This window comes from Lampris incognitus, chromosome 4, assembly GCF_029633865.1.
Source record: "Lampris incognitus isolate fLamInc1 chromosome 4, fLamInc1.hap2, whole genome shotgun sequence".
Lineage (NCBI taxonomy): Eukaryota > Metazoa > Chordata > Actinopteri > Lampriformes > Lampridae > Lampris > Lampris incognitus.
The window spans coordinates 68,089,186-68,116,083 of NC_079214.1; the positions used below are offsets into that span (position 1 = coordinate 68,089,186).

The 26,898-nt window shown below is 45.6% G+C and overlaps 1 protein-coding gene across 1 annotated transcript in view; it reads left to right on the forward strand.

Moving 5' to 3' along the window:
- Positions 1-26,898, forward strand: part of plekha7b (pleckstrin homology domain containing, family A member 7b) — a 176,292-nt gene that overhangs the window by 136,667 nt on the left and 12,727 nt on the right. Inside the window, exons 14-25 of the mRNA XM_056278536.1 lie at positions 597-650; positions 3,055-3,123; positions 4,768-4,848; positions 5,098-5,247; positions 10,935-11,036; positions 11,943-12,054; positions 13,397-13,596; positions 13,715-13,906; positions 13,999-14,116; positions 15,236-15,327; positions 17,353-17,571; positions 19,270-19,503. Of these exons, the coding sequence (XP_056134511.1) occupies positions 597-650; positions 3,055-3,123; positions 4,768-4,848; positions 5,098-5,247; positions 10,935-11,036; positions 11,943-12,054; positions 13,397-13,596; positions 13,715-13,906; positions 13,999-14,116; positions 15,236-15,327; positions 17,353-17,571; positions 19,270-19,503 (1,623 nt within the window). The remainder of the gene's footprint in view (positions 1-596; positions 651-3,054; positions 3,124-4,767; positions 4,849-5,097; positions 5,248-10,934; positions 11,037-11,942; positions 12,055-13,396; positions 13,597-13,714; positions 13,907-13,998; positions 14,117-15,235; positions 15,328-17,352; positions 17,572-19,269; positions 19,504-26,898) is intronic.

Below are 26,898 nucleotides of genomic sequence, written 5' to 3' on the forward strand. Positions count from 1 at the left end.
TAATATATTAATTATTCTGTATATTCTTTATTATTATTATTAAACAGTATTAAATACATAATATTATTAATTACTAATTATTAATATATAAACAAATAAAATAATATATCGTAATATAACATAATATATAAAATCTATAAGTATATAAATATTCAGAATATTTTAAATTATTTTAAACTTTAACAGATTGTTAAACACAATGTTTCCAAATGAACTGTTTGCACCTTCTTTGATTTTCTCACCTGGATTATTGAGCATGCATTAAGACATGAAACGCCACCTAGTTTCTGATGTCAGACCATGTTTTGGACTTTTGTTTTTACTTTTTACTTTTCCCATGCTCCTGTAGATATCCATACTGCTCTGTCTGCATGAGCTCAGATACAATATGTTAATAAGGAAAAATATTTAATTACATCAAATAATTTGACGTTACCAGATGAGGTACGGGTAAGGATTAGGTAAAAGTAATGATAATGAATAAATCTCTGCTTGTGAAACTTGAACAGCAAGCAAAGCCTCTGCCGTCTTCTAAGTCTCCATCATCCTTTGCAGCTTCATTTCATGTGATTTGTTTCTCCACTGCTCACTTAAAGGCTGATGACACTTACATACAACTGAAGAAGGACCTGGAGTATCTAGATTTGAAGGTGGGCCCCGAGGAAGTTAATATGAATTTGAATGAATATGAACTTTCATGCTCTTCACCTTCCTCTCTTTGGACTGCTATCTTGCTTTCCTGCTGTTATCTCCACTGTCGGCCTCGCTCTGTCCCTGTCATGTCTTCTCTGTTCACCTTGGTTCTGTCCACTTTCTCTTCATGATGGAAATAAGATGTGACATTGTTACCTTACTTCTGCTCCTAACCTTCCATGTAGAGAACTTCTGCTCCTAACCTTCCATGTAGAGAACTTCTGCTCCTAACCTTCCATGTAGAGAACAACTAATTCTTGTATTAACACCCTGGTTGGGTGATGAATGCAGCCAATAACCCCAACAGCTTGAGTTAAAAGAATAAATAACAATGATTAACTTCATCCTCTACTATAGACATGGAGGCTTGGTGTTTTATACATGGCAAGACATTTACAATTTGACAGCAAGTGGTGCTAGACACAATAAACCCTGCCCTTGGATGTTTGACCATCACCAGTCTTTCACTATTGCAATGGGTATGATTATATCCATTGTGTTAAATTATTATATCACATTAAATATTATTATATTAAAATTATTATTACATTATTATATTAAATTAAATTTTATTATTTTATATTATAAATTGTTATATTAAACTACATTATTATCTTAAATTATATTAAATGACATTAAATATTAATTATATTACATTTTAATTTTTTAATGTTTATTTAATGATTATATTAAATATTAGAAACATTTCACCTTATTTGGAATCAAATACGATGACCAAGTATTGGCAACAAACAAACAAATATTCGAATTTCACGTTTTTAGTGACCTTTGACCCAGTTTGTCCAAAATTTCATGGGAGCCTTATGGGATGGTATCTCTTACTATCTGATTTTTGTTTCATTTGAGTCAGTAGTCTTTCGGTCATGTTTCGGCCATGCTAACACCCAAACACATGAGATCAAACTCTTAAGGGTGGGGGGGGGTAATACCATGCTTTCATGTGAGATACAAACCCAAGTCACCCCGTTATAGCGGATGATCCGTTATAGTGGATGATCCATTATAGTGGATGATGCGTGCACTATCAGGACTTGAGGTATTAGCAGCACATGACTGCATCTCAAAACATTTTGAGTCATGCAGACTTCTATTCCTGCAAGGGTTTTATGTTTGAAGAGCACAATGACGAAGGCCCATCGCTGGTGTTCTTCATTTAGCAGCGAGGTCTCTCGTCTCTCGTCCCCTCCACAGCAGTGCGGGGTTACTTGAAGCATTTCGATTTGTATGTGTACCGCCACGGGAACCTAACTGGCATTCTGTTTTGTTTTTCCCTGGAGAGGAGAGAGAGAGAGATCATCTTTTGATATGTACAGTACGTCTTGTAACACCAGTCCGTTTCCTGTTTTGAAAACAGATCCAAAGTATTGACCCGATGATCGTTTCAGTGCACAATGTGCTTGAAAACTCCTCTTCGAGTTTTGGGTACAGATGGAATGTAAGCACGGTGTGCATACAAAGTGCAAATGAGATGTTCACTGCTTTTTTTGAATGGAATGGAGTCTGCATCCCTGGAGTTGTCTGGTGACAGGAGATTGTGTCATGTTGTACTCATAAAGACGTTGTCTTGTGTGATGTGTGAAACTCTATGTGACAGGAGTATTGGGGTATGCCAAGGAACGTCCCTGCATGCTCCCCTGAGTGTGCTGAAATGATGGACACTTCTACTTTGCTTGCCAATGGGAGACAGACGGCCCAAGGGTGCTCTTTGAAAGACAAATGCTTGCATGATGGAAGTGCTTGCGCTCTCATTATGAAAGGACAGAAAGCAAGTCGATTATCACCAACGATACAAGTATGACCTAACTGAATCCAGAGTTTCCTTTCTTATGCCAAGTCGTTGGACATATATAGTAAGGACCTTTGAGGGAAGTGTCACATTTAGTGTTTCCTTCCTTCATGGTCCATATGGAGGACGTGCTCGTTAATCCTGTGACAGTAATGAGCAGCCTGGAAAGAGCAGCGTTGTGGTTTCCTGTCGCTCAGGCCTTCCCTCCACCTAAACATGCAGATGCCGTCTTGCTATGGTTTTGCACAGCTTCTGCACAAAGTCTCATCCTACCAGCAAATGCCTTGCATCGAGTCCTGCTCATTTTGTGTTTCTTTTTTTCTTAGCTAATTTCTTTCCTAGCTACATGTTTTATTTAAGGTGTCGTTTTGCCCAGATTCATTTAGCTAGCTAGACGTGTCCAGCAGACACGCTGTACGTATGCTGTGGCTTGAAGTTTTGTGGAGCAGTTGATGTGATCTGTTAAATGGCACTTTTACAGTAAAGACGTTCGATGTTGTCCAGCTAATGGTATCATAAGTGGGATTTTGTGTTTGCTGATGGGGCATTTTCAGGTGACCGGACGTGAAAGTCTGAAAGAGCGCCTGCTGAGACCTGTCAAAATAGCAGAAAGTGACGCTGATGTAAGTACATCTCCTCCACCCTCCCTCGCCCCTAACGCGACAGCCCGACACACACCCGCCTTACCCATGTCTTTTCTTTTCTTCAAGATCCGTCATTTCCGGGTGTCCGGGTAGTGTAGCGATCTGTTCCGTTGCCTACCAACACAGGGATCGCCAGTTCGAATCCCTGTATTACCTCCGCCTTGGTTGGGTGTCCCTACAGACACAATTGGCCGTGTCTGCGGGTGGGAAGCCGGATGTGGGTATGTGTCCTGATCGCTGCACTAGCGCCTCCTCTGGTTGGTCGGGGCGCCTGTTTGGGGGGGAGGGGGAACCGGGGGAAATAGCGTGATCCTCCCATGCACTACATCCCCCTGGTGAAACTCCTCAGTGTCAGGTGAAAAGAAGCGGCTGGCGACTCCACATGTATGGGAGGAGGCATGTGGTAGTTTGCAGCCCTCCCCGGATCAGCAGAGGGGGTGGAGCAGAGACCGGGGCGGCTCGGAAGAGTGGGGTAATTGGCCAGATACAATTGGGGAGAAAAAGGGGAAAAAAATCCCCCCCCCCAAAAAAAGATCCATCATTTCCTCCATACAGTGCACTGCAGCAAGGCGGCTGTGTGTGTCTGTGTGTGTGTGTGTGTGTGTGTGTGTGTGTGTGTGTGTGTCTGTGTGTGTCTGTGTGTGTGTGTGTGTGTGTTCCTCAGTCGTGGTAAACAGAGGCCGAGGAGTGTGTGAGCGCTGCAGCACTGTGGGGACGTGCATCCTCGCTGTACACGGAGGGCCCGAGACTATCGACCACAGCTTTTATTTCCAGCCCTGCAATTTAAAGGGAAAAATACATGTAATGGGACTTTTAGATGTGGAGCTGTTGAATTTTTCAGTTTGATTTGCCCCGTCCTGCTCCTCTGCCTCTTTGTTTTGCGCTGAACGGAGGTAAATAAGACGGACGTCCTGGCTCTTCAATCATTAGCATTGTTCCAATTTAACAATTTATAAGCGATTTCGAGTGAATTTGTCCGAACAATGAATATTTCATGCAATTAAAAACAACAATATACGGCAGCAAAATAAAAACAGCTTAATAATTAATAGAACAGACTGATGAATAGAACTGAGGAGGACGCGCGGGGCGAGACAGGGCCTCGTGTTGTGTTCATGAACACATAACCCATTTCTGGCAAAACAAATCTGTCACTGCGGATGAGTGCGGCCTGTGCAGAAAGTGAATTTGGGAGCATGGATTTCTGATTATGATTACTCGTAACGGGCACCCAGACAGCCCGCCAAGCACGCCGGCTCTTTGATATGCCCCGCCGGGCTAACGAGTGCAATTCCTGCGGGCCCGCCGCCCACATGGGCCTTATTGACGTGTTTACAGACGGCGACGGCTATCGGTCCTTCTTCCTCAACACGTTAGAAGGCCTGGGCTCCGCACGGAAACACATATCAGACACGCTGCCCCCTTCAGTCAGCTGACAGAATGTTCTGCTGTGTTCTGGGCTGCCGGTACACACGGGGGTCCCGGCCCGGCCCGGCCCGGCCCGGCGACAAGAGGACTTTCTATCAGACTGTCTCGCTCCCTCCACTTCACACTGTGTCTCTCGTCTCTTCCACTTGTGTGTGTGTGTGTGTGTGTGTGTGTGTGTGTGTGTGTGTGTTGTAGGTGAAGTTAAGTCGACTGTGCGAGCAAGATAAGATTCTGCAGGAGCTGGAGGCCAAGATACGCAGTCTGAAAGAAGACAAGGTCCCTGACCTTATCTCACCTTCATCCTTCATATTGTGTTTTGTGTGTGTGTGTGTGTGTGTGTGTGAACAAGGAATATGTGTGTGTGTGTGTGTGTGTGTGTGTGTGTGTGTGTGTGTGTGTGTGTGTGTGTGTGTGTGTGTGTGAGAGAGCGAGAGAGAGAGAGAGCAAGGACTGTGTGTGTGTGAGTGTGAGTGTGTAATCCCCCTGTCAGTGTACATGATGCAGTGTACCTCTGTCCTCATCCAGGACAAGCTGGAGTCGGTGCTGGACGTTTCCCACCAGCAGATGGAGCAGTACCGGGACCAGCCGGCCCACGCTGAGAAGATCGCCTATCAGCAGAGATTACTGCAGGAGGACGTGGTGCATATCAGGGCTGACATCTCCCAGGTCTCCACGGTAAGGTGCACATCCAGCCGTTACTGGTGGTATGAATACACAGTGAGGTGTTTTGTACTCATGACTTGCTTAATGTGGTTTAATGTAAACATGGAGACCTGTCTTCCCCGAGTTAAGTCTTCTTTCTTTCTTTTTTTTAAACACCACAATTGAATGAAACAACAGCGATGAGAGAGAGAGAGAGCTTCAGGCCACTTTTGAATTAAGACTTGGGTAAAGAATATGTCAAGGGCAGTGGAATTCAACTAGTTCAACTACACGGCGAGAATTTTGTTGGAAAAATGTTGTAAGGTTTTTTATTACGCCCCTGCAAAAGTGACATCAGGGAAGCAGTGGAACATACTGGAGACTATGTGGGATACATGACGCCAATCACTTCCATATTTTTTGGAATTGTCAGATTATTGTAATTTATAGGCAGGAAATCCATAAACACATGAATAATGTATTTGGAGTCAACATTCCTTTCAGATGTGTTACTGTACACATGGGTGAGATCTCATTTGAAGGGTGGAACACCAATGATAAGACACTTGCAAATACTTCTGGAAGCGAGCAAAAAGGCTGTCACAAGAAAGTGGCTAAAACCAGAGCCACCCACCATTGATGAATGGATAGAAATAATGCATGAAATATATGTAGTGAATTTGGGGGGCAGCCGGGGATCGCCGCAGCCGGGACACGAACCCGGGTCTCCCGCACCACGGCAACTACGTTAACCAGTCGACTAAAGGGTCTGACCCATTAGCCAAGGTCTAGTGAGTCTAGTCATCCGTGGTTGTTACACTACCCCCCCCCCTTCGGGGGACGCACTTCCCAAAGGAGGGCGGTAGTGTAACACCTCACTTCACCCAAAGGAGGTGAAAGCTTTCCATGTTCAAATGCAAATAATTAAACTTAATGTTATAAAAGAAAACCTGTGGAAGAGCTAGGCAGTGAAACGATTATGAAACATACTGCAAAACTTTTTGCTTTGAATGTACACTACCGTTCAAAAGTTTGGGATCACCCAAACAATTTTGTGTTTTCCATGAAAAGTCACACTTATTCACCACCATATGTTGTGAAATGAATAGAAAATAGAGTCAAGACATTGACAAGGTTAGAAATAATGATTTGTATTTGAAATAAGATTTTTTTTACATCAAACTTTGCTTTCGTCAAAGAATCCTCCATTTGCAGCAATTACAGCATTGCAGACCTTTGGCATTCTAGCTGTTAATTTGTTGAGGTAATCTGGAGAAATTGCACCCCACGCTTCCAGAAGCAGCTCCCACAAGTTGGATTGGTTGGATGGGCACTTCTTGCATACCATACGGTCAAGCTGCTCCCACAACAGCTCAATGGGGTTCAGATCTGGTGACTGCGCTGGCCACTCCATTACCGATAGAATACCAGCTGCCTGCTTCTGCTCTAAATAGTTCTTGCACAATTTGGAGGTGTGTTTAGGGTCATTGTCCTGTTGTAGGATGAAATTGGCTCCAATCAAGCGCTGTCCACTGGGTATGGCATGGCGTTGCAAAATGGAGTGATAGCCTTCCTTATTCAGAATCCCTTTTACCCTGTACAAATCTCCCACCTTACCAGCACCAAAGCAACCCCAGACCATCACATTACCTCCACCATGCTTAACAGATGGCGTCAGGTATTCTTCCAGCATCTTTTCATTTGTTCTGCGTCTCACAAACGTTCTTCTTTGTGATCCAAACACCTCAAACTTGGATTCATCCGTCCACAACACTTTTTTCCAGTCTTCCTCTGTCCAATGTCTGTGTTCTTTTGCCCATCTTAATCTTTTTCTTTTATTGGTCAGTCTCAGATATGGCTTTTTCTTTGCCACTCTGCCCTGAAGCCCAGAATCCCGCAGCCGCCTCTTCACTGTAGATGTTGACACTGGTGTTTTGCGGGTACTATTTAATGAAGATGCCAGTTGGGGACCTGTGAGGCGTCTGTTTCTCAAACTAGAGACTCTAATGTACTTATCTTCCTGCTCAGTTGTGCAACGCGGCCTCCCACTTCTTTTTCTACTCTGGTTAGAGCCTGTTTGTGCTGTCCTCTGAAGGGAGTAGTACACACCGGTGTAGGAAATCTTCAATTTCTTAGCAATTTCTCGCATGGAATAGCCTTCATTTCTAAGAACAAGAATAGACTGTCGAGTTTCAGATGAAAGTTCTCTTTTTCTGGCCATTTTGAGCGTTTAATTGACCCCACAAATGCGATGCTCCAGAAACTCAATCTGCTCAAAGGAAGGTCAGTTTTGTAGCTTCTGTAACGAGCTAAACTGTTTTCAGATGTGTGAACATGATTGCACAAGGGTTTTCTAATCATCAAATAGCCTTCTGAGCCAATGAGCAAACACATTGTACCATTAGAACACTGGAGTGATAGTTGCTTGAAATGGGCCTCTATACACCTATGTAGATATTGCACCAAAAACCAGACATTTGCAGCTAGAATAGTCATTTACCACATTAGCAATGTATAGAGTGTATTTCTTTAAAGTTAAGACTAGTTTAAAGTTATCTTCATTGAAAAGTACAGTGCTTTTCCTTCAAAAATATGGACATTTCAATGTGATCCCAAACTTTTGAACGGTAGTGTATATAACACTATGAGTCTCCACACAGTGATGTTGATGAGAAATTAATGCTCTTCGAAATAAAAAAAAAAACATTTGGGTCAGTCACAGCTTTGGCTAGTGTGAAGGAGGATTGGATTGATGTGTCACTATCTCAGTGTTTCAGATGGAGGAAACAGACCTTAAGGCAAGAGGGAAAACCTGTAATTAAAAACCTGTAAACCTTAAGGCAAGAGGGGAAACCCGATAATTGGAGCACACCGGAGGGCACTACAGACGTCCCTCTCCCCAGCGATGCTCTACAGCTCCTCCTGGTGGATCCCGAGACGTTCCCAGGCCAGTTTGGACATGTAGTCCATCCAGCGAGTTCTGGGTCTACCCCGGGGTCTCCTCGCAGTTGGACGTGCCCGGTAAACCTCCAACGGAAGGCGCCCAGGAGGCGTCCTAATTAGATGCCCGAACCACCTCAACTGGCTCCTTTCCACGCGAAGGAGCAGCAGCTCTACTCAAAGCTCCCTCCGGATGTCCGAGCTCCTCATCCTATCTCTAAGGCTCAGCCTAGACACCCTACAGAGGAAACTCATTTCAGCCGCTTGTATCCGTGATCTCACCCTTTCAGTCACTACCCAAAGCTCATGACCATAGCTGAGGGTTGGAACGAAGATTTACTGGTAAATTGAGAGCTTTGCCTTCTGGCTCAGCTCCTTCTTCACCACAATGGTCTGGTACAGCGTCCGTATTACTGCTGATACTGCACTGTCACTCTCCCGCTCCATCCTACCCTCACTTCAAGACCCCGAGATACTTGAACTCCTTCACTTGAGGCAACAACTCATCCCCAACCCAGAGGGAGCAATCCACCATTTTCCAGTCGAGAACCATGGCCTCAGACTTGGAGGCGCTGACTCTCATCCCGGCCATTTCACACTCAGCTGCAAACCTCCCCAGTGCACGCTGGAGGTCCCGTTCTGATGAAGCCAACAAAACCACCTCATCTGCGAAGAGCAGGGATGCAATTCTGAGGTTCCCAAAACGGACATACTGCTCACCTTGGCTGCACCTAGAGATCCTGTCCATGAATAGCACAAACAGAATCGGAGACGGGACAACCTTGGCGGAGTCCGACACCCACTGAAAACATGTTTGACTTTGTGCCGAGAATGCAGACACAGCTCTCACTTTGGTTATACAAGGACCGGGTGGCTTGTAGCAACTGCCCCGGTACCCCATACTCCCGCAGTACCCCCCACAGAGTGCCCCAGAGTATATGGTCATAAGCCTTCTCCAAGTCCACAAAACACATGTAGACTGGCTGCTCAAACTCCCATGCCCCCCCCCCAGCTCTTCCACAAGAGTAAAGAGCTGGTCCTTTGTTCCACGGCCACGACAGAATCCACATTGTTCCTCCTGGATCCAAGGTTCGACAATCGGTCGGAGCCACCTTTCCAGAACCCTAGAGTAGACTTTCCCAGGGAAGCTGAGCAGTGTGATGCCCCGATAATTGGAGCACACCCTCCGGTCCCCTTTTTTAAATATGGGAACCACCACCCCAGTCTGCCACTCCACAGGTACTGTCCCTGACCTCCATACGACACTGAAGAGGCGTGTCAGCCAAGACAGCCCAACAGTGTCCAGAGCCCTCGGCATCTCAAGGCGAATCTCATCCACTTCCCACTGAGGAGCTTCTTAACTACCTCAGAGAACTCTGCCAGGGATATGGGTGGGGCTTTCCCCGAGTCTTTAGACTCTACCTCCTCCACTGAGGATGTGTTAGCCGGGTTCAGGAGCTCCTCAGAGTGTTCTTTCTACCACCCAACAGCATCCCCAGTCCGGGTCAGCAGTTCCCCTCCCTGGCTGAACACAGCCTGAGTGCTTCCCCTTCCTGAGTCGCCGGATGGTTTGCCAGAACGTCCTTGAGGCCAACTGAAAGTCCTCCTCCCTAGCCTCGCTGAATTTCTCCCACACCTGAGTTTTTGCTTCTATGACTGCTGAAGCCACGGCCCTTCTGCCCACTCGGTACATGTCTGCTGCTTCAGGAGACCCCTGGGCCAACCAAGCCCGAAAGGTCTCCTTCTTCAGCGTGACGGCTTCTCTCACTGCCAGTGTCCACTAGCGGGTTGTTAGGTTGCCAACTCGGCATGCACTGATGACCTTATGGCTACAGCTCCTACCTGCCACATCTGCAATAGAGGCTTTGAACGTGGCCCACTCATACTCCATGTCCCCATTCTCCCTCGGGATACACGAGAACTTCTTCCGGAGGTGGGAGTTGAAGACCTCACAGACAGGGGCCTCCGCCAGATGATCCCAGTTCACCCTCACTACACGTTTGGATCTGCGAGGTCTGTCCGGCAGCCTTCCCTGCCATCTGATCCAACTCAGGTGGTGATCAGTTGACAGCTCTGCTCCTCTCTTCACCCTAGATACCAGAAATAGCAAAACCTCAATTTTGATTTGGAAATTCAGTGACAATGTCATCTTCATTTGGAGAGTGATATCATATAACGTTTAACACTGAGCTCCCCATGATCGCTGTTAATTAACGATAGTGCTTATATAGGTAATAAACAGCCAATAATCACAAAAAGACACAAGTTTAGCTTTGATACCTATAAGAGTATTTCCCCGGTGTTTTTTTGTGACAGCAACCCGTGATGTGCTCAGAAAATAGACTAGATGCCCACACTTTATTCGAATTGAAGCTATAATCTGAATACACATGGACTTGCGGCTGGTGTAAACACTCTAACCTACTAACACAGGGCCCAATGGGAGTGGACTACACTTCCAGGCTGTTCTGCAGCCGTTCTGCATGCTGTGTAAACCCAGCCAGCAGCTCACATCACACTACAGCCCCACCACTTCAGATGACTTCTCTCAACTGCATCACACCACACACACAGGCTCTGTCATCCAGACTATACACTGTACTGTAAATCTCAGCTGAATAACAGGGCAGAAGCTCTTTTGGGGATTCTTAAATTCATGACAGTAGAAGCCAGTTCACTCGCTCAGGATAGAATGAGTACAACATCTGATGCCCCAGTGACCCGCTTCTGATGTTGAGTGACTGCTGTTATTTGTTGGCTGTGTGTTTGTTTTCTTCCAGGAGATGGAGAATGCGTGGAATGAGTACAGTCAGATAGAAAGAGACGTGGATAGGCTAAGGTCTGCGCTTCAGGGTCAGATGAGCCGCGGTGATGTCTCTCAGGTGCGTGGCCTCGATGACTGTGTGTGTGTGCGTGTGTGTGTGTTCTTCCCCTGCATCGCCACCTTGCCGTGGTGAAACTTGCATGTACTGATGATTCCAAGAGCTATGCCATCTGGAGCTTGGCTCCTGGTAGGGTCAAACAAGGCGGATAGGTCAACGAGAAGGTTCCAGACGAAGCACGATCTAACAAAGACCTCCGCGGCGGAACTGGTGGAAGATGTCTCCAGATCACAGCGGCAGTGAAGGTGGATGAAGGCTGCAACAGAGGGTGGTCCCCAATCGTCTTGGTTCTCCGTGCCATTGAACTCTGGCCACCCCCTGCCAAGGACCGTGTGGTGGCTGCAGGCACATCAGCCACTCCACGTAAAAAAGCTGTCATATGCAAGCATTCTCCTGCACGGATCTACACCCACCTGAAGACCTACAAGGACCTAGAAGGAGGACAGTCATACTTGACCTTTGAGTGACTGCCGAAGTGTGTGCGTGTGCGTGTGCGTGCAGGATTGACATGCACATGCACCTAGGACTATAGCCTGCCGTCATGGTGTGGAGGAGTTCTGGTTCATGCACATTTGCTATGTGCTCACTCAGAGGAGGCAGCTAATGGTTGGGGAGGTCTTGATGTGATGAGCGAGCTGTAGAAAGGGTTTGCTGCTTAGAGCAGGTTACACATTTTGTTCCTGCAGACTCACAGGCTACTGCAGTTTTACCATGACATAAGTTGGTCCTGTTACACAACTAATTATACTTGTGCAACAATGTAGGGCCAAAGAAAGTTTTCAAAATGTGTGTATGTGTGTGTTTATATATGTGTTTGTGTATGTGTGTTTGGTTTGTATGTCTGCTCATTGGTGTGTGTGTGGGTCTGTGTCTCATTGGTGTGTGTGTGTGTGTGTGTGTGAGCAGGAGGAGAAGGCTCAGATCAGGAAGGAGCTGTGGAGGATTGAGGATGTGATTGCAGGCCTCAGCTCCAGTAAAGCCAACTACCAAGTCACTGTCAACTCTGTCACCAACCCAGGTGAGACAGCCTGCCAGGTGGGCCTGCCCCCCCTGGAGCTGTACTGATGTACTGCAGAAAATCTTAGGTCTCTTTATCATCAAGTTTATATGACATACTGTCGTGTAAAGGTCCCATGACATGAAAAATGTTTTTCATTCTTGTTACCTTTTTTTTTCTGCACTTAATTTACATCAACACAATGTTCTAGAAGTTCACAAAAATCCATCCATCCATCCATTCTCCAAGCTGCTTGTCCCAGTCAGGGTTGCGGGATGCTGGAGCCTATCCCAGCAGTCATTGGGTGGCAGGCGGGGAGACACCCTGTACAGGCTGCCAGGCCATCACAGAACCGACACATGGTCCTTCCCATGTGCCAGTTCCACATAATAAGGAGACAAACACTTAGGCAGGCAAGGACATCTGTCTTCAGACCACCATACATTAGTTACATATGTACATCCAGCCCTTTTCCAGGCTGATCTCTGTCTTACCACCACAGGTTTGTGCTGTCGCTAGATCTTTCGTGTTTATAAGAGTAATGTTTCTCTCTTATAAGAGTAATGTTTCTTTTAGTCATGTCATTCTACACTTGTGGATGTACACCAGCAAAATGTCTAACAACATGGGTGTGACTGAGAAAACTAGTGATCCTCTACCACCAACTGAAACTAGCCAATAGCATATCGCTATCAATATTCTTCTAAAACTGGCTGTCAGAAGTGCGGGTAGCGTAGCGGTCTATTCCGTTGCCTACCAACACGGGGATCGCCGGTTCGAATCCCGGTGTTACCTCCAGCTTGGTCGGGCATCCCTACAGACAAAATTGGCCGTGTCTGCAGGTGAGAAGCCGGATGTGGGTATGTGTCCTGGTCTCTGCACTAGCGCCTCCTCTGGTCGTTTGGGGTACCTGATCGGGGGGGAGGGGGAACTGGTGGGAATGGCGTGATCCTCCCACGCGCTACATCCCCCCTGGTGAAACTCCTCACTGTCAGGTGAAAAGAAACAGCTGGCGACTCCACATATATCGCAGGAGGCATGTGGTAGTCTGCAGCCCTCCCTGGATCGGCAGAGGGGTGGAGCAGTGACTAGGATGGCTCAGAGAGTGGGGTAACTGGCCAAATGCATTCTGGGAGAAAAATCCACACCAAAAAAAAAAAAGGCTGTCGGTCAAATCAAACTCCCTCCCCTCACAAAACCCTACCTGACACTTCCATTTCTTTCTGAATATATATGTCAGATTTTGTGGATTTATAATGACCTTTAACCCCAGACCTCTGATCAGATCTGTTGAGTCTGCGTGTGCTCACTTACCTCATCTGTTTTCACGTGCACGGTCATACGTGCACGTTTGACTCCCCAGAGAGGAAACTTGTGCCTTCGGTGTTGGTGTCCTCCGTGCCTTCTGTGTCTGGGAATCCAGCTGCAGTGGAGATGAGGCCGTGCCATCAGCAGCACAGCCCCCGCCTCAGCCCCACCAGCCACACCTCCGCCTTTTTCCCCAGCCCCAGCCAACCGCCCCTGCAACACTCCCCCACCTCCGCCGCTGCTGCACCTGCATGGGTGAGTGGTCTGTTCCGCTCTCGTCATCTGGGTTTATTAGAGCACAGTGCACTTGTAAGTTTGGCTCTCTCTAAACAACTTCTGACTCACTGTTGTGTGTGTGTGTGTGTGTGTGCAGTGCGAGGAAAACGCCCCTCCCAGACCGCCCCTACCTCAGGTCTACAGTCCCGACGAGCACCCACCCGATGTGCCGCCCTTGCCCAGGGAGGGTACCGTCATCCGGCACACCTCCGTACGCGGCCTCAAACGGCAGTCTGATGAGCGCAAAAGGGACAGAGAGATTGGGCAGTACACCAACGGAGATGGCAAGGTGCATGAGTCCGCGTCCGTGTGTGTCCATACAAGCGCCCGTCTGTGCGTTTAACAGTATAGACTTTTCTAACCTTTGTCTTCGCGTCACAGATTGAACTGAGGCCGTTCCTGAGTGAGCCTGAGCTCCTTGGAGTTGGAGATGGCTCCAGTCATATTGAAATTATGGCGTCAGGGCACTTGGGAGGCTACCAGACCTTACCTAGCAGAGGTAAGAGGGGGACTTCTCCAGCTTAAGTACCGTTGTGTAGGAGTTAAGCAAGGAACTCTGTCAAAGGGAAACCATGTCTAGGTTGTAAGAATAACACTCCATTAACAGACATAATATTGCATAGTCTTCTGTTTATGTGCAGAAAAGTCTCTGTCAGTGACATCACTGGCAGACAACCTGTGGATGAGAAAAATACTAAAACCCTGACTTTCTGGTTTGCAACTACCTTTGTAGGGCTACATCAAAATATATTACATCGTATAACTACTACTACTACTACTTTCGGCTGCTCCCGTTAGGGGTCACCACAGCGGATCATCTGTTTCCACCTCCAGCTCCACCTCCTGTCTTTTTGTCAGTGCCACTGTCTCCAAACCATACAACATAGCTGGTCTCACAACCCTCTTGTAAACCTTCCCTTTAACTCTTGCTGGTACCCTTCTGTCACAAATCACTCCTGACACTCTTCTCCACCCACTCCACCCTGCCTGTACTCTCTTCTTCACCTCGCTTCTGCACTCCCCGTTACTTTGGACAGTTGACCCCAAGTATTTAAACTCATATGCCTTCGTCACCTCTACTCCTTGCATCCTCACCATTCTGCTGTCTTCCCTCTCGTTCACGCATAGGTATTGCATCTTGCTCCTACTGACTTTCATTCCTCTTCTCTCCAGTGCATACCTCCACCTCTCCAGGCTCTCCAGGCTCTCCTCAAGCTGCACCCTACTCTCACTACAGATCACAGTGTCATCCACAAACATAGTCCATGGAGACTATGCGTATAAGAAAATGTGAATAAATTCTACAAACAGTTGTTATGCCACCGAATGCTGTGTAAAGACAGCGATTCAGGGATAATCCGTCAGACCGTCTGTGGTGGACAATTTTCCACACAGTTTCAATGGTGTTTCAGAGACACAGAAAGACTGCTCAGGATTATGACTGCGAGTGGAGTGTTATCCCTACAATATATATGTAGCGATAAGGCTGAAAATCGTGACCGTGTCCCATTAAGCGCGTGTTGACTGAGGTCAGGCTTGGTTTTCTGACATACACACACCCAGACAGTTGTCACTGTGGTATGGCGTGGGGTTTTCATGTCTGCTGGCTTTCTCTCAGGACCGGCTGGCTCCTTGTCCAGGCTGAACCAGTCTTCAAACATCTCCTCCTACGTGACCCTGCGGAGAACAGCCTCTTCTGCAGGCATGAAGGTGAGGCTCAGAGTCAAACCCAAGACTCAAAGACGAAGGAGAGACAGAATCGGTAGAGATTCTGCAACGTCAACAGAAAGACAATGACAATAAGAGCAGTGGGTAATTTAAGAATGAGATTTAGTGACATTTATAATAAGTTGTAAAACGGACTGGTCACACAGAAGAGCTCATTTACAGTTAATAAACATTTGCCATGTGATAGTGCCGTCAGCGTTGTCTAATTTTTCCGAGAAATAGCTGATATCAAGGTACATGGAAAAATAGTAGGAGAAAAGAAGCACGATGGTTTTCTTTTACATGTACTTACATGTAATCAACTTACATGTAAAAGATGGCTTTAGTAACACTTTAGTATGGGGAACATATTCTAAGTAAAAAAACTTAATTTACAGTAATTTAACACTATGAACACTTGTAGTTTTGTGTGTTGTTATGTAAGAACAGAGCATATTCATTAAGTGTTAGTAAGGGAGAATAACTCTTCTTGTGGTACTACCACCTTATAAAGGCCATACTAAGCAAAGCATATTGAGATGGTGCTACTAATAAGCAATACTTCTGAGGTTATAGAGGGAAAACTCATAGTTAATGGCTTACTGGTTGTATAATAAGGCCATGCAGAATAAGGCATTAATGAGTATGTAATAATGACCAATTAAGAGCCAATATGTCGCTAATTTGCATGCTAATAATCACCTAATTAATGGTGACTATGTTCCCCATACTAAAGGGTTACCCTCTGTGGATACAGGCAGTCCCCGGGCTACGAACTCCCGTACTTACGAACCGACCTCCGTAAAGCCGCCCAATTTTAAAAACAAATCCAGTTACACACAATGGTCCGTTCGTCGCCGTTTTAAGTCGCTTCGCGTAAACGTTGTGTTTGTTGCGTTTTGACTTTAATGTGTCGTGTGTTTACCCTCGCAACCATGGCTTCGAAGTGTCAATCTCAGGCACGTGACGGTGATGTACCGAAGATTTTTCCCCTCCTCAATTGTACCCGGCCACTTACCCCACTCTTCCGAGCCGTCCTGGTCTCTGCTCCACCCCCTCTGCCGATCCGGGGAGGGCTGCAGACCACCACATGCCTCCTCCCATACATGTGGAGTCACCAGCCGCCTCTTTTCACCTGACAGTGAGGAGTTTCACCAGGGGGACGTAGCGCGTGGGAGGATCACGCTATTCCCCCCAGTCCCCCTCCCCCCTGAACAGGCGCCCCAACCGACCAGAGGAGGCGCTAGTGCGGCAATCAGGACGCATACCCACATCCGGCTTCCCATTCGCAGACACGGCCAATTGTGTCTGTAGGGACGCCCGACCAAGCCGGAGGTAACACGGGGATTCGAACCGGCGATCCCCGTGTTGGTAGGCAACGGAATAGACCGCCAAGCCACCCGGACACCCCCTATGTTTCTTTAAAGTTTTTTTTTATACCTATACACACATCCTCTCTCTCAATTATAAATACTGTACTGTAGTTACATTTATAATAATAATAATAAATTGTTGCTTTATTATATTAATAATGTTTTAGGTCAAATATAAACTATATACTAGGACAAACATTTAACTAACTGATGCTAGATGTGAACTGTATGTAACTGTTCTGACTTGCATACAGATTCAACTTTCGAACAGACGCAAAAGCGGAACTCGTTCCTGACCCGGGGACTTCCTGTATTATACAATCTAACCACTCCCACCTGGAGTGACTATTTCACCTGCAGTTTCCTTGTATTAGAAAATGTGGAAGCTGAAGCTTTTCGTCCATCTTGTTCCTCCTCCATTCAGTTCACCTTCTCTTTCCATCTAGCAGTCTTTCCTCACAACCTGTCTCGCTCACCTCTCACTGCCTTTTCCCTTCTGCCCTCTCTCTCTCTCTCTCTCTCTCTCTCTCTCTCTCTCTCTCTCTCTCTCTCATATATATGTCTCGCTCTCTCTCTGGTGGGTGTGCTTGCTCTGTCCTAATATATGCCCCCTCTCTCTCTCTCTCTCTCTCGCCCCCCCCCCCCCTTTAACCAGGAGAGACCAAAGAGTGCCTTGGAGCGTCTGTACTCTGGGGACCCGGTGCAGCAGCAGCTGAGGGGGAAGATGAGCGCCGACGAGCAGCTGGAAAGGATGAAGAGGCACCAGAAGGCGCTCGTCCGTCAGCGCAAGCGCACCCTGAGCCACGGAGACCGACACGCCTCCTCATCGTCACGGGCGTCCTCCTCTCGCCCGCTCTCGGCAGACCTGGGCTCAGTACGTTACTAGGGCGGCGTCACAGGCCGGGGCATGACAGACCGTTGAGCGTGGCGATGTGGTCGTACTAATGATTACCTGTAGCTCACGCCGCATCTCATTCAGTAACCAGTGTACGAGCTGCAGATGATGACAGTGAGCGTGGCGTGTACGTTGTCCCTACTGTCCCTGTGGTCATTTTTGGTATTTTGACACTTTTGTTAAGGAGGATCAGTTAGTTTCTGCTTCTGATAGTGCAGTTGCTGTGTCCTGATAATATTTTTTGCAGCTTAAGGGTGTATAACAGAGTTTATAATACCTATATAATAATATAGTTTATAATACCACTCAGTGTTTATACTGCAGTTAAAATTATGAAATTTGCAGTGATAGAAAGTCATGCTTCTTTGCACTGACGTGAATAACTGCATAACACATTATGCATGGTCTAACACACTGACACAGTGGCGTCAGGGTGGGCTTTGTTAACATGTGCCTTACTCATCAAGTTGTGAGATTAATTTCATGCACGTTAAAAAGTTGTGTGCAGTTCCTCGTGGTTCTTCACTGTCCCATTTCCCATCTCATTACTGGTCTTAAACGTTTCTGTTTTCTGCATGCTGACTGTGCGATGAGCAGTTAGTAACACACACACACACACACACACACACACACACCCAACAGCTGGCTCGTGCTGTCTCTAACCAGGCCTCTTTGTGTATTTCAGACATAATTTCCTTTAACCTATTCTGTGCTAGTTCCGTGTGTGTGTGTGTGTGTGTACATCTATTTGTGTTTCTGTTTGTGTGCATGCACAATATCGTGAACTAATCTTTCCACTGATAAAAGCATTCACATTCATCAAACAGTATTTGCTTACATGCGTCCTACTGACAAGTTCCTGTTCTGAATCCATCCGTGTGCTTTGGGGCCTGTTGTCCGAACCATTGCTCCCCGTCTACGTAGACCAGATCATGTAGTCACCTTGCATAGAGATAAACTAATGCCTATGACACTGATTTCTCTTTCATATTTTTGTCTGTTAATCAATAATCCGCGAAAAAAAATCTCTTTTCAGATGCGAAGGTTTGGAAATAAAAAATAAGCATTCAGTCTGGTGCACACACATGGCCATGTTTTCTTTTTTATTCATTACACTTGTGAGCTGAAAACGAAGTCCCTGCATTTTCTTATATGTATCTCCATATTTATTCATTTGTTTCCATTTTATGTCAAGTTAGCTCTGATGGCTCGGCCGAGGCGTGTTCTGTGGTGGTCCGTGTGAAAGAAGCTGTCTTCTTCCTGTCTCCCTCATCACTGCACTGAGAACTTACAGCATGTTGTAATCCCACAAGTTTTCAATTTGATATGACCTTGTCTATGCATGTTCTCACTTTCTATTTTCCTCATGTCCTCGTGCTTTCACTTGATCACTTAACACACACACACACACACACACACACGCCCCACCCTTTTAAAACATGTGGTATGATGAAGGTGTAACTGCCATGTTTGTCCAGGGGGTTTGTCCTCCAGGGGGTTTGTCCAGGGGTGCTAGTATCATGGGATTATTTTTGAAGGCAAGTGAAGCGATACGATACATTTTCACATTGACTTGATCAACAAAGATTTTGATTTGATTGCCACATCAGGCCATTCGTCTCACTATTTTGCTTTGTTGTGTGGGCGTTTTTGTACGTTTTGTCTCTTCTTGTCCAGTGGAGGCGGGAGCAGGAGTTTGACCTGCAGCTGCTGGAGCGGGCCGTGCAGGGCGAGGAGGCGCGGGGTGACAGGAGTGTCCAGGGGGAAGAGAGACCCGCGGACCACCAGGAGAGACCCCGCTCACATTCTGATGAATGGCTGACCTTCCACTCTGGGACCACAACCACTCCCACACCCACCCAGGAAGCAGACCTGGAACCACTAGACTATGATGTGGACCTCGGGAAAGAGGTACTGTATCTCAGAGTGTCTATATATACTATATCCGAAACTATCTCAAGAAAGAGACATGGCTGTCACTGTTACCTTCAACAAAAAAGAAAGTTAATTGACCTTCGCCTCAACAGAGGGGTGCAGCTGATCGCCTTGTGCTCAACAATGAGGGCGAGGTCATATATAAACTCCCCATTGTATTGGTGACTTTGATTCCTAAATATGTACATACCTTTTGTTCAAGTTTAAATGTGGAAAGCTAGAATAGTCTCTATCAGTGTGGTTAATTGGAAAAAGCAAACTCTTTGATTAGTTTATCTTATAACCTGACAGGCGACCAAAGTTATCCAGGGTAAATAATAGTCTTTGTATGGATTCTATTGGGTTGGATATATATATAACAACAGGTCATCTGCATAAAGCGATACCTTTTGCGATTCACCGCCTCAGGAGATACCTTTAATGCCATCCTCTGCCCTAAGAGCTATAGTGAGTGGCTCTATCACCAAATTGAACAGGTAAAGAGAGAGGCTGCAGCCCTGTCTGCAGCCCCCATGGAGCAAAAAATAATCAGAAATAATACTATTCGTCTGCACTGTGGCTGTCGGTAGACAATATAATATTTTAACCCATGCTAGGAATGACGAACCAAAACCAAACCTTTCTAGAACAGTGAATAGATATTGCCATTCGGCGTGATGGAATGTCTTCTCAGCGTCTAAGAAATCACTACTTCTGTCTGTACTGCGGAGTGTGGTGCGTACAGTACATTAAATAGGCAGTACATGTTATAGAATGACTGTCTGCGTGGTATAAAACCAGTTTGATCAGGATTAACAACCATTGGGACTACAGTTTCAATATGGATGGCCAAAATTTTTGTGAGGATTTTGTAGTTGCAATTCAACAAGCTTACAGGGTGATAGGAGCCACACAGTAGGGGATCTTTGTCTTTTTTAAGCAACACTGATATGGTTGCCTGTGTCATAGTTTGGGGTAATTTCTGTTGGTTAAGAATTTCCTGATACAACAGGTTAAGTATTGGTGCCAGCTTGGTAGCAAATCCTTTCAATTTCAATTGAGAAACCATCTGGACCCGGTGCTTTGTTGCTCTGCGTGGATTTAGTTGCTTGTATCACTTCCTCTGTTGAGATCTCTCGTCTATCTGTGCTCGTTCCTCAAGGGTAAAGAGTCTGTATACACTATAATTTAAACTGTCTCAAGACAGAGACGTGGTTGTCGCTTTTACCTTCAACAAAAAAGAAAGGTAACTGACCTTCCCCTCCACAGAGGGGTGCAGCTCTTGTACTCAACAATGAGTGCAAGAACACGGTAGCTGAACTATATTGCAGATTATGTGGCATTTAATAGCCAAGCTTTTTTATAGTCTTAAATTACAGACACATTTCTAGTGGGCTTTTATTCACATCACATTCACATTACATTTTCCCAAAACAGGTAAATACAGTAAATGTACAACACCTCCTCTCCTTAGAGCCTTGATTCAGATGAGAGAAAAGCACAGCAGAAAACCCCTTAAAGCGAAAGGAGTGGGAGGAACCTCAGGGAGAGCATCAGATACCAAAACAATTTGCCCTTGGGTTAAATTTTTAGTTCCAGTATTAGCTCTAATATTGGTGAAATGATCCACCTCTTTTGGTCAGTAATTTCTTCTGTGTCCATAAGTTGTTGTACAGTAAGGGTTATTAACAGCGTAGTGCGGGCTTATGCAACATGTCTATGTACAGAGGACACAGTAGGGCAGATAGATATATTGCACTGTGTGTGTGTGTGTGTGTGTGTGCATGTGTGTGTGTGTGTGTGTAGGTATATCGTGTTGTGGTGTGGAGAGAGGGTTAAAGGGGGGGTGGGGTGGTGGGTCGGGGGCAGTGTCGGTATCTGTGGGGGCTTGTTGGAAAGACCTGCTGCTATTGGGAAGAAGCTGTTCTTGGGACGTGAGGTTCTGGTTTTTAAGGCCCTGACACACTAGGCCGACCCAATGTTGGGCCGTCGGTGAGCGTCTGTGACCCTAGTTTTTGTGGTGTGTCCCACACCGTCAGCACTAGTCAGACCCCTGTCAGCAGCTTTTCAGCCGATTCAGCATGTTGAGTCGGTGGAGCCCGTCGGTGAGAGAGATCACTCTGATTGGCTGTTCAGCTTAGTGAATCAGAGCAGGACGTACATGCTAGCTGGCCGTCGGCTGTAGTCTTTGCGGTGTGTTCAAGTGCTACTTTTTGGCCCAGACGACAGGCGACACAACAGTCGGCCTTTGTCGCCGCTAGCCAGTTTGATGTGTCTGGGCCTTTATAGACCTTAGACTCTTTCCAGAAGGGAGTGTTTTTTTAAGAGACCGTGGCCTGGGTGGGAAGGGCCGACCATGATCTTTCCTGCTTGTGAATCAACTTTTAGTGTTTTCATGGCAGGAGGCGTGTTGTGCACCTGCGGTGCCTTTAGGAACACGATGGGATTAGCAGGAATACATTATCAGTGGTTGTGTCCGGGGCTGGTGTTGACTCAACCTACTAAATCTCATCTTTTCCTTCCATTTAAAAGGAGCATGTCCTGCCCCAAGCACTCTGCCAGTTTGATGTGATGCCCTTGTGCAGGAAGTGCAGAAGCTTGAACCAGATTTTATTTCAGTAATAATTATCAGTCAGAAACAACAGGATATAAATCAGCAAATATGAATTTTCATGGCAGAATTATCTCATCAAATATTACTTACCTTCATTTACACGGCGGTCTTCTCTGATAAGCATTGAACAGGCAAAAGAAAACAGTCCAACCTTCTGCCTTCTTTCAGTTAACACAGGTGTGAAAACGTAATCCTGATAGTTGCCCATTCATTAAACCAGGGGCGCAGCTAGGCTCTCAGCACAAGGGGGTAAAGCATTCTCGAGGGGACCCTCTGTTGAAGTCACCCCCCCCCCCTTTTCTCTCCAATTGTACTTGGCCAATTACCCCACTCTTCCCGAGCCATCCCGGTCACTGCCGATCCGGAGAGGGCTGCAGACTATCACGTCTCCTCCGATACATGTAGAGTCACCAGCCACTTCTTTTCACCCGATAATGAGGAGTTTCACCAGGGGGACGTAGCGTGTGGGAGGATCACGCTATTCCCCCCAGTTCCCCCTCCCCCCTGAACAGCCACCCATACCAACCAGAGGAGGCGCTAGTGCAGCGACCAGGACACATACCCACATCCGGCTTCCCACCCGCAGACACGCCCAACTGTGTCTGTAGGGACGCCCGACCAAGCCGGAGGTAACGCGAGGATTCGAACCGAAGATCCCCGTGTTGGTAGGCAACAGAATAGACCACTACGCCACCCGGACGCCCTGATAAAGTCATTTTAAAATTCATAACCGTAAAATAGCTGATATATCATGTGCTGTCCTATCCATAAAAACAAATTGTCACTTATTGAGCCCAGCAGACCTGTGTCTAAGAAAACATGCAGTGAAGCCGCTTTGTCAGACAAGCCTGTTCTGAAGAACAGAAGAAGAAGACAGGTTGCTAGTTGCATTCAAATGTTTCAGCACCGAGGACATCTACATCACTAAAGGCATTTTCAGACATAAGATAGACACGGCAGTCTACATCACTACAAGACCTGGTCACATACAGAGTTAGACAGTCTACAACACCATTTCTTCTTAGCCAAAATGTAAGTTAATGAAGAATAAATATGGATGTTTCACTCACCAGTTGTTGTCCCTGCTCAAGCTGCTGTAGTGTAGTCAATTTTTGTATTCCACCATCCTCCATAGAGCAAAATAATCCAACCAGGTTATTGAACTCTGTACATATCACGGTCCCTTTTTAAAATCTTATCCAAATTGAAGGAGTCTCTGTCTGTCTGTATGCATGTCTGTCCTTCAATTTTCTCAACAACCGTTCGTCCAATCGAATTTATACTCGGTGGGTGTATTGCCGAGGACCCAAAGAAGTGCAGTGTTGAGTGTGGCGTTTGAACGAGAGGTTCTTGAGGAAGCTGCAAGCAGTAAAGTTTTCAGCGAAGTTAGTCATAAAAAATTGAATCGCTGCCTCTGCTTCTTCACTTCCCATGGAGTCAACGAGCAGAACCACGAACAGCGCCACTCTGGCATAGCAACCCACACGGTGTTCAGAGGGGGGGATTACGCCCGAACGGGCGCCCCACTAGCAGCGCATATGCTGTGCTCACACCTGCAACAAGAGACAAAGCGGCTGGAAGTCCTTCATTTCCAGTGGTCTCTGGGCTACACTGAGCAACATGGCGCTGCAAGTGGCCCCGGCAACAAAATCTCTGTGACTTGGCAGCAAAAAAAAGTTGAGCAATAGTCAACTTTATGCAAATGAGCAGCGACAGAGTCGAATGACGATCAATAAGAGGGCAGACGTGTTCCTCTTATATTCTTTCGCTGTGAAGTGTTTTCTTAAAAATTTAGTTTTAGTTAGCTGCCCCCTAACGGGAGTAGCTGAGAGTAATAGTATCCTCTTCTCCTTCATGGTAGCAAACCTGCCAACATTTTAAAAAAAAATGTCTTTGTCAATGTGTATGTCCTGCTCAACACACAGCAAAGTGAGACTGGATAGTCTGGATCCATGCACGAATGCAAATCTTACTGAAATTGGAGGAGCCTCTGTTTGTCTGTATGACTGTCCTTCAATTTTCTCGACAACCATTCATCCAATCGACTTCACACTTAGCGGGTGTATTGCTGACATACCTGTGGCGGCACGGAGGTGTTTAGCAGAGATGGCAGTAGAGTTTTTAATTAGGTTGTTTAACACAATCTTGGAAAGTCAGAGGATGCCTGAGGAGTGGAGAAGAAGCATACTGGTACCAATTTTCAAGAACAAGGGTGATGTGCAGAACTGTAACAACTACAGAGGTATAAAGTTGATCAGCCACAGCATGAAGATTTGGGAAAGAGTAATAGAAGCTAGGTTAAGAGGAGAGGTGATGATCAGCGAGCAGCAGTATGGTTTCATGCCAGGAAAGAGCACCACAGATGTGATGTTTGCTTTGAGAATGTTGATGGAGAAGTATAGAGAAGGCCAGAAGGAGGTACACTGTGTCTTTGTAGATTTAGAGAAAGCATACGACAGGGTGCTGAGAGAGGAGGTGTGGTATTGTATGAGGAAGTCGGGAGTGGCAGATAAGCATGTAGGAGTGGTGCAGGATATGTATGAGGGAAGTGTGACAGTGGTGAGGTGTGCGGTTGGAACGACAGATGGGTTCAAGGTGGGGGTGGGATTACATCAAGGATCGGCTCTGAGCCCTTTCTTGTTTGTAATGGTGATGGACAGGTTGACGGACAAGATCAGGCAGGAGTCTCCATGGACTATGATGTTCGCGGATGTCAATTTTATTTGTATAGCCCAATATCACAAATTACAAATTTGCCTCAAGGGGCTTTACAGCAACACAACATCCCATCCTTAGACCCTTGCATCGGATAAGGAACAGAAAAACTAGGGAGAAACCTCAGGGAGAGCAACAGAGGAGGATCTCTCTCCCAGGACGGACAACGTGCAATGATGTTGCGTTAACACAATTTATACCATACAACACTGAAAAAAGATAACAGAATTATAATGGAATTATAAAATGTATGACGATACAATTTGTTATAAAATGTAACATAATATAGTGTAATATAATAATGTAAAAAATTAAAATGTAGATAAAATTTATGAAGATATAATTTCTGAATTACATAATTTATGAAGAATATAATAATAACACACTTTATTTATACAGCGCTTTTCAAAACCATGTTACAAGGTGCTTTATAATACAAGATAAAATAGTACGCACAGTCAAGATAACGATAAGATAAAAAGAAAAAAGAAAACATAAAAAACAAGACCTGATCTGCTTTACAAACAAGGCAAGGCAAGTTTATTTGTATAGCACGTTTTTATCACATAGGTCATTCAAAGTGCTTTACAGGCAAAAGATAAGAAAACAGAAAGTACACATTTTATAAAAGTACAGGCAAGCTTTAAACTGTGTTAGTAAAGTAAATAAAAGTGCTATAAAAACTGATTAATTTAATAGTAACAGTCCGAGCAGAATATATAAAAATATATAAAAATAGCAAAATATACAAAACACACACACACACACCAAAAACTTAGCCGTAGGCTGTTTTGAAAGGTCAGGTTTTTAACCTGTTTTTAAATGTGTCCAGTGTGGGGGCCTCTCTCAGGTCCTCAGGCAGGGTGTTCCATCTACTTGGGGCGTAAATAGAAATTGCAGCTTCCCCTGCTCTAGACCTAGCACGAAGGATGGTTAAGAGACCACTGCCATTGGACCTGAGAGTTCTTGCTGGTTTGTAAGGAATTAACATGTCTTTTATATAGCTTGGTGCAAGGCCATTTAGAGCTTTATATACAATTATCAGAATTTTAAAATCGATTCTAGTTTTGACGGGGAGCCAATGCAGAGCTCTAAGAACAGGTGTAATGTGCTCATTCTTTTTAGTTCTGGTTAGAGCACATGCTGCCGCATTTTGAATTAACTGTAGTTGGTGCACAACTGATTTTGGGAGGCCGGTGAATAGTCCATTACAGTAGTCTAGTCTACTTGTAATAAACGCGTGGATTAATTTCTCTCAGTCTGATATTGATAGAAAGCCCCTTGGTTTTGAAATGTTTTTAAGATGGTAGAAGGCTGATCTTGTGAGATGATTGATGTGGCTCTTAAAATTCAGATCACTGTCCATGATTACACCCAGATTTCTAGCTTCACCTTTGCACTCCAGAGACAGAGAGCTGAGATGAGCTGCAATTCTCTGAGTCTTTGCACTGAAAATAAGTATTTCTGTCTTGTCTTTGTTCAATGGACCTATCGCCAAACCCCGCCCCCCTTAGCTACTGTTGCTAACTCGGACAAGCTACCCGGGCTGACTAGAGAGTTACAATGGCAGCTATCGGTGTCAAAACTATATCCCACGGGGCTATACATAACTTTTGGAGACAGAAGGACCTGATTTCATCTAGAAGGCATCAAAAAGGGCTTCACTATGCTATGGAGGGATATGTAAAAAATTTAAAACTAGATATGGTGGGTGACAAGCTTAAATTGGAGGCGAGAGTTTACAGATCACAATGCAAGAGGGAAAAGCCTCATCTCACAATCATCATGATTGCAGATAATATCATCCAGGACCAGCATTGTTCATGCACCGCAGGGTAAGATAAATTAATGTACCTTCAATTAACTAACGTTAATCCTGGAGAGTCACTGAGATGTACGTGCATTAGTTTATTTTATTAACTAGCTAGCATTACTCTTGTTTATCTTCGTTACGTTGAGGTGACTGTGTGGTCTGCCTCACAGCTTAATCGACCGGAGATAATTGGCTCTGTCTTATTTTGGTTTGGGAAATGGGATAAAATATACCCCATTGCCTATCCTCT